Raw genomic sequence first — 7,500 nt, forward strand, 5'->3', positions numbered from 1 at the left:
GCCCCTATTGTCCTGAATGAAGAGAGAGAGAGAGAGAGAAATAGGATCTTCGATCAATATTACTATTGGGCTGTTAATGGGCATGAAATACCTGCGCTGAAGAAGTTAACTGTTGAATTATAGATAAGATTGTGTTTTTGTTCTCATTTGTGTTTTGCACTAAGTGAAAAAAAGATGATAAAATATTGTGTATATTATAACATAACTCTATTTTCACTCTTTGTTGCCATTTAAGAAACTTACATTATTCAAGTAAATCTTATGAATGTTCATTTTGGATTATACCATTGTTTAAAACTCCAAAGAAGGTGATGTGCATGAGTAAATATGTAGAGTTTTACATGTCATAACAATAAACATCAGACTTAACTTTTTACCAAGACCTGGCTGGTGCGATTAGAACAGAACAGTGGTGTGCAGTATTTCGGGTAAAGCTAGTATTTTTGCGTACCTTCAGTAGTAGATCGGTGTTTCAATTTCAAATTTGTGGTCTGATGCAGTATTATGTACAGTTACTCAGTGTATGTATACCCATGGTACATGGCATCCAATCTCTTGTATCACCTTTCTCTTGAGTTTTCTGTATGCTTTCATGGATATTTCTTGGAAGTGTATCCCCATCTCCATACTCAGAGAAAAGTGTTAATCAGTGAAAGTATCTTGACTTACTCAATTGTGGGATATTCCAATGACACCCTATTTGGTATTGTAGACGCTAAGTGGCACATGGTCCATCGGTTGGTGAAATCAGTAGTGTGTCTAATGTCTTGCTTTAGTTTTTGTGCATTATCAGATTATCATATGCAGAGCAAATTTCAATTTTTTGTAAGGCTTATCTTTCTTAATGTTATTTTTGTGATTATTATTATTATTATTATTATTATTATTATTATTATTATTATTATTTTATTATTATTATTTTTTTTATTATTATTAATTAATTAATTAATTTATTTATTTATTATTATTATTATTATTATTTTTTTTTTTATAAAACAAAAGTAACTGGAAGAAGAGAAGAAAGGGTGACCTGTTACATTTATGAATAACAGCCATCAGTTGTGATTACAATCAATCACTGCTGTGAATACCTCTCGGTCAACACAAGATCACAAAGTAAAGCTTTCCTTAATGCATCCCTTATAATTAATTGCAAGAATCACCACGATTGTCGTTATTATCAATATTGTTATTATTATTATTGTTGTTATTGTTATTCTTATTATTATTATTATTATTATTATTATTATATTATTATTTTTTTTTATTTATTTTTTTTTTAAATATTATTATTATTATATTATTATTATTATTAGGATCTTGAGCATTAGTATTAGTATTGGTATTGGTATTATTATTATTTTTTTCTTTCTTTATTTATTTATTATTTATTTATTTATTTATTTATTTTATTTACTATTATTATTATTTTTTTGGTGGTAGTATTGTTGGTGGTGTTGTTGTTGTTGTTGTTATTATTATTATTATTATTATTTATTTTTTTTTTTTTTTTATTGTTATAATTATATTTTATAATTATTATTGTTATTGTTATTGTTATCATTATTGTACTACCTACATCTGCTTATTCTTAATATTATTTTGTTATTACTTACTACTTATTATTATTATTATTTTATTACTACTAACTACTACTACCACCAGTATATACTAGTAGTAGTAGCAGTAGTAGTGGTCTTGTGGTAGTGATGGTAATAGTAGTAATAGTAGTAATATCTTTATTTAGCCTACTATTAATATTTTTTGGTATTATCATTGTTATTAGTATTACTGTTAACATTACTAGTAATATTGATATTAGTATCAGTATCAGTATTGATATTGAATATTAGTAGTAACAGTAATATCAATAATACAAATACTAATTCCCAGGATATTATTGTTACTGTTAATTTTTATTATCATTGTTATTGTTATTATTATCATTATTACTATTAATATGTGGTTTTTATTATTTTTATTTTATATTTTTTATAATTATTTTTGTCATTGTTATTCTTATTATTTTTATATTTAAAAATTATTACCAGTATCATATTATTATTTTTGTTATTTTTATTGTTGTTTTATTATTTTATTTCTGTTTTATTATGTATATTATATATTATTGTTATTGTTATTGTTATTGTTATTGTTATTGTTATTGTTATTGTTATTGTTATTGTTATTGTTATTGTTATTGTTATTATTATTATTATTATTATTATTATTATAATGATATTATTATTATTAGTATTAGTATTACTACTACTACTACTACTACTACTACTACTACTACTACTGCTACTACTACATTTACTTTTTTTATTATAAACATTGTTGTTATTATTGTAGTTAGTAATACTGTTATGTTTTTGTTGTTATTGTTCTTATTATCAGTATCATTACTATTATTGTTACTTTTATTATTATTGTTATTGTCATTTTATTATCATCATCATCATCATCATCACAATTGCTATTGGTATCATTGTCATTATGATCATCAATGTTGTTGTCATTGTTGTTAGTGTTATTATTTTTGTCCCTGTTCATAATAATATTGTTTTTATTTTCATGATCTTTGACATTATTGTTTTATTTTGAATGTTATGCTAATTATATGTTTAATTTCATATCATTCTTATTCAGAATGCAATTCCTGTTGTCCAGGACTTACAAACAAAGACGTATTTATTTCACTGAAAACTGGTAAAGCAAGACTCAAAAAAGGATTTTGTACATTTGGAGGAAATTTTACAATTCAGAAACACATTCTTGTTAATTTTCTGTGCTGTGGCCTAAGGAGTATAAATCGTCTGGGGGTCAACAAGCCACTCACATTTTAACACTGGGGCTCTCCGTGAAGAACTCTGGCTGTTGTGGCTAGTGCTTCTTGTAGTATGTTAAATATCCAGCTGTTCTGACGAGTTTTGGCAAATTTATGCTCGGCAGTTTGGGACGGAATGAACGAAAAATATTGTGGGTAAGATAAGTGGCTATGGCTCTTGTGTTTTACCTAAGGGAAGTATGAGACGGAAATGTGTTTGCCCCATTTCTTTTGACACGAGAGATTGGGAAAAAGGTTTCGTATCTTAGAAACAGAATTTTATTTTATTTTGTTGTATAAAGTTTTTGAATTGCATTATTATTGTTATAGTTATTATTATCATTATCATTATTATTGTTGTTGCTGTTGTTTTTGTTGTTGTTGTGATGTTGTTATAGTTGTCATCATTATAATTTTTATTATTATTGCTATTGTTATTAGTATTAATGATACTGTTATTGTTTTATAGTAATAATAATAATAATAGTAATGATAATAATAGTAATAATAATAACAGTAATAATAGTAATAACAATAATGATAATCATCATCATTATTATTATTATCATTATTATTATTATTATTATTATTATTATTGTTATTATTATTATTATTATTATATATTTATTATTGTATATTATTTTTGTTATTATTGTTATTATTATTATTATTTTTTTATTATTATTATTTTTTTTTTACTGTTATTATTATTATTGTTGTTGTTGTTGTTATTTTTATTTTTGTTGTTGTTATTGTTGTTATTATTGTTGTTGGTGTTATAATTATTATCATTATTATTATTATTATTATATGCATATTACTACTGATGATATTTTATAATGACGATAATTTATCATCACTTTGAATCACCATTTTTGTTGTTATTGTTGTTGTTTTTTATTTTATTTTATTTGTTTTTTTACCATAAATATAGTAATTACTCATTGCAGTTATTATAACTCTGAATGCATAATCTAGTTTATACACATGAATTAAGTAGAAGGTCAAGTTATCAATTAACTTGCTGAGTAATAATTGCAATTTTTAAATTCCATATGTAGAGTTCTTAGTCACAGCTGGACAGATTATTCAAAGGGAATGTTTAAAGAAATCATAGAGAACTAAAACAATTTTATGTATGTTTGTAAATGTTTTGAGAGAGAGAGAGAGAGAGAGAGAGAGAGAGAGAGAGAGAGAGAGAGAGAGAGAGAGAGAGAGAGAGAGAGAGAGAGAGAGAGAGCATACAAATATTGTAAACAAGTTCATGTATTTTTGCCACTTACATGTGCTGTAGTAGGAAAAGGTAAACTCATAGCTAACACAAGTTCCTGGCATTCACCTGTAGGGTATTACTGTAACAGTATTTTCTACTGAATATGCAGGCTGGGAGCAATAAAGTGCTTATGTGATATTTCTGTACCTGCAGATATCTGCTTGAGGTAAATAATTAGCCTGTGGTGTTGGCATGGCATCAGCAGACAGAGGGAGAGAGGAAGAAGGTGAGAGAGGGGGAAGGGGAGAGGATGGGGAAGAAGGAATAACTGACTGAATGAGAAAGAGTGAGTGAGTGAACTAGAGGTAGGGACTGACTCACTGATTGTGGAAGAGTAAGTATGAGTGCATGGCAGTTTTAGGGAAAATATCTGTTCACAGTGAGACCTTCGGAAATTTTAATGTTTGTTTTATTATTGTGATTATTAACATTTCATAGTACCATCACTCTATCTGCAGTGTTATTTCACATGTCTATTTTTTGTGCCATTTTGTGATTTAAGTGTTGACTAATAAGAACATACCTAACATGTATTTTCATCAAAGACAATAATAATTCTTGTTGATATTTTTGTGGATAGTCAAGTGAAAAGGTAGTAGAGTTCTATGGGATCGTGAATGTCATTTTGGAATTTGTGGATTTGCTGTGTTAGAGAGGTAACGTTGAGGCTGTTTGATCCCAGACATTTTACTAGGAGTGTTAAGGGTGACTTGTATATTCCTATGAACCATAAATACTAGTTTTATTAATTTGTTTGTGGATACTGTGGGGTGACTTGTTCTTGATCTGAGTTTTGGGGTTGGGTCTCTGCTCATATTAGTGAATTATGTGCCCTGTCAAGAAAGCAACAAAGGGGAAAGTGAGGGAAACAGTTGTGGCATCATGGCATGTTTTCCTTCTTTGTTCTTTGTTGTTAAGTTTACATTTTGGTCAGGTGTCTCTCCCCCCTCCCCCTTTTCTCTCTTCTCTCTCTCCTCTCTCTTTCCTCTCTCTCTCTCTCTCTTTCCTCTCTCTCTCTCTCTCTCTCTCTCTCTCTCTCTCTCCTCTCTTTCTCTCCTCTCTCTCTCTCTCTTCCTCTCTCTCTCTCTCTCTCTCTCTCTTCTCTCCTCTTCTCTCTCTCTCTCTCTCTCTTCTCCTTTTCTCTCTCTCTCTCCTCTCTCTCTCTCCTCTCCTTCTCTCTCTCTCTCTCTCTCTCTCTCTCTCTCTCTCTTCTCCTCTCTCTCTCTCTCTCTCTCTCTCTCTCTCTCTCTCTCTCTCTCTCTCTCTCTCTCTCTCTCTCTCTCTCCTCTCTCTCTCCTCTCTCTCTCTTCCTCTCTCTCTCTTCTCTCTCTCTCTCTCTTCTTTCTCTCTCTCTCTCTCTCTCTCTCTCTCTTCTCCCTCCCTCCCCCTCCTCCCCTCCCTCCCCCTCCTCCCCTCCCTCCCTCCCTCCCTCCCTCCCTCTCTCCGTCTCTCCTCTTCCAGTCTCTCCATCCCAATCTGTCCTCGTTTCTTTTTATTTTACCTGGCTTTGATGAAAAAGTTCTCCCTCCACATGAAGACATTCTGAAGATGTTCTCTCCCTCACAGATTAAAGTATGGAGAGACCACATGGGGGCAATAGTAAAGATGACACCGTGGACATCAAGCAAGAGAAAGGGACCAGTGGAGGAGCGGTGCCCTCATGTGGCTCTTCCTCAGGTACTGTTTCGTGTTGGCCTGTTAGGGGTTGTATCTGATATTTGATGTTAGATTTTTTGTTTGTTTTTTGTTTTTTGTCCATTATGGTATATGTTTATTACTCTATCCCATTTTTAAATTTTCTGTATATCATTAAGATTTTTTTTTGTGATTCCCTCCTGCAGGTCCCACATCCATAGCATCAACAAACCCGGGTGGTGAAGCCGAGGAAAAGATGGAGGTGGACAAGCCTCTGCTCTTGCCTTCCTTGCCCTCTTTACCTTCCACCTCCTCAGTCACCATCACAAAAGCCTCCACAGCAGCTCTGCAGAAGTCATCGCAAAACCCTGTATCGTCATCGTCGTCGTCATCGTCATCATCATCATCTGTTTCTTCATTATCCTCGACTACATCTTCGTCTACGTCATCCTCCCTGCCGTTCTCATCATCATTATCATCTGCCGTGTCCACCCTCACCTCTGTAACATTAAGTGCCGTGTCCAGCAGCGCCCCATCTTCCACCCCATCCTCGGAGGCTGTGTCCACACTGAGCAGTAGCAAAGTGGGCCCAGACATGATGCCTACAATACCCCTGGTCCCGGTTCAGGTCCCCAATGGGCGGAGTGGGGTGGTCACCATCCCCAAGAACCGGGGCCGCTCCAAGGGCATGCCCCTTTGCCCTTCCCGGAGTGGAGGCTTTCAGAACAGGAAGGGGCTTAAGATCAAGCGCCTTGGCATGTAGGTTGACGGGCTGTGGCCTGATTTTTTTTTTTTTTTTTTTTTTTTTTTTTTTTTTTTTTTTTTTTTTTTGGAAATTCATGAGATGCATATACAATTTTTTAATGAGAAAATCTGGGTATTCTCATAAACCATTAAAGGTAGTCTAGCGAAATTTTTATAATGTTAATTATTTTTATTTGTATTTTTCTGTTGTTATAAAGTAAATGTTTTTGATGGGGTATATTAATTAGCAATAATTTATTTTCAAAATATGTCACTTCTGCTTTGTGTTAACCGGAATTTTTTTTTGTCATGGACCCTACAGCAGGGGACGTGGAGGCCGACGGCTCGTTCACAGCATGTCGTTGGAAGAGAGAGGGGATGACTCTCCCCTTACCGCTGGATGATGAGGCCTATGCTCAAGATGACATGTTCATTGCTCCTTTATATCAAGATAAGTGGTATGTATATGACACAGATAAGCAAATCTTTTTATTTTTTCTTTTTTTTTCTTTGGATATGTATGCAGGGGGAATGAAAGAAAGTATTAATAAGGAGTCAGATGATCAAATATTTGCTCTGGCATTCCAGGCCAGGACGGATGTGTGGCCTATGTTGCCTGAGTGAGCAGAGTCAGCTGGGCCAAGGTGAGCTGATTCGCCATGACCCAACGCCGGGATATATCCTGCCGGAGAAGATTCCCTCCCCCATGGAGCCTGAGGAGGACTCGCCCCTGTCGAAAAAGTTCAAACCCAACATTTCATTATTCAAGTAAGAGATGAGCCTAATATGAGCTTAGAAGCTTAGATTTTTAGAGTAGTGACGTAGGTAGAGGTCATTGTATATAGTTTTAAGGATATTTTCTTCCAGCCTTTTATTGATGTATACTGAGGAATATTATGCTACTTAATTCTAGATTGGCTAGTAGATAAATGGTTTTACTAACTCTTTCCCTGTTATCTTTCTCCGCACAGAGACAAGGGTAAATCGCCAAGAAAGCAGGTTGGAGAAGCATTACCAG

The 7,500-nt window shown here is 33.0% G+C and overlaps 2 protein-coding genes across 4 annotated transcripts in view; one reads left to right on the plus strand and one right to left on the minus strand.

The window, feature by feature from the left end:
* Positions 1-5,912: 5,912 nt before the first annotated feature.
* On the minus strand, positions 5,913-6,335 carry LOC119576765 (trigger factor-like). Its single transcript, XM_037924405.1, has one exon. The coding sequence runs from the start codon at positions 6,333-6,335 to the stop codon at positions 5,913-5,915; it is 423 nt and encodes a 140-aa protein (XP_037780333.1).
* The window catches only part of LOC119577233 (histone-lysine N-methyltransferase 2C-like), a 39,949-nt gene continuing 38,573 nt past the window's right edge, over positions 6,125-7,500 (plus strand). For all 3 annotated transcript variants that reach the window (XM_037924976.1, XM_037924977.1, XM_037924978.1), the window contains exons 1-4: positions 6,125-6,497; positions 6,805-6,940; positions 7,071-7,250; positions 7,454-7,500. The exon at positions 7,454-7,500 is cut by the window's right edge and continues 72 nt beyond it. In XM_037924976.1, the coding sequence (XP_037780904.1) occupies positions 6,374-6,497; positions 6,805-6,940; positions 7,071-7,250; positions 7,454-7,500 (487 nt within the window). In that variant the 5' untranslated portion in view covers positions 6,125-6,373. The remainder of the gene's footprint in view (positions 6,498-6,804; positions 6,941-7,070; positions 7,251-7,453) is intronic.

Source organism: Penaeus monodon, chromosome 9, assembly GCF_015228065.2.
Source record: "Penaeus monodon isolate SGIC_2016 chromosome 9, NSTDA_Pmon_1, whole genome shotgun sequence".
NCBI classification, from domain to species: domain Eukaryota; kingdom Metazoa; phylum Arthropoda; class Malacostraca; order Decapoda; family Penaeidae; genus Penaeus; species Penaeus monodon.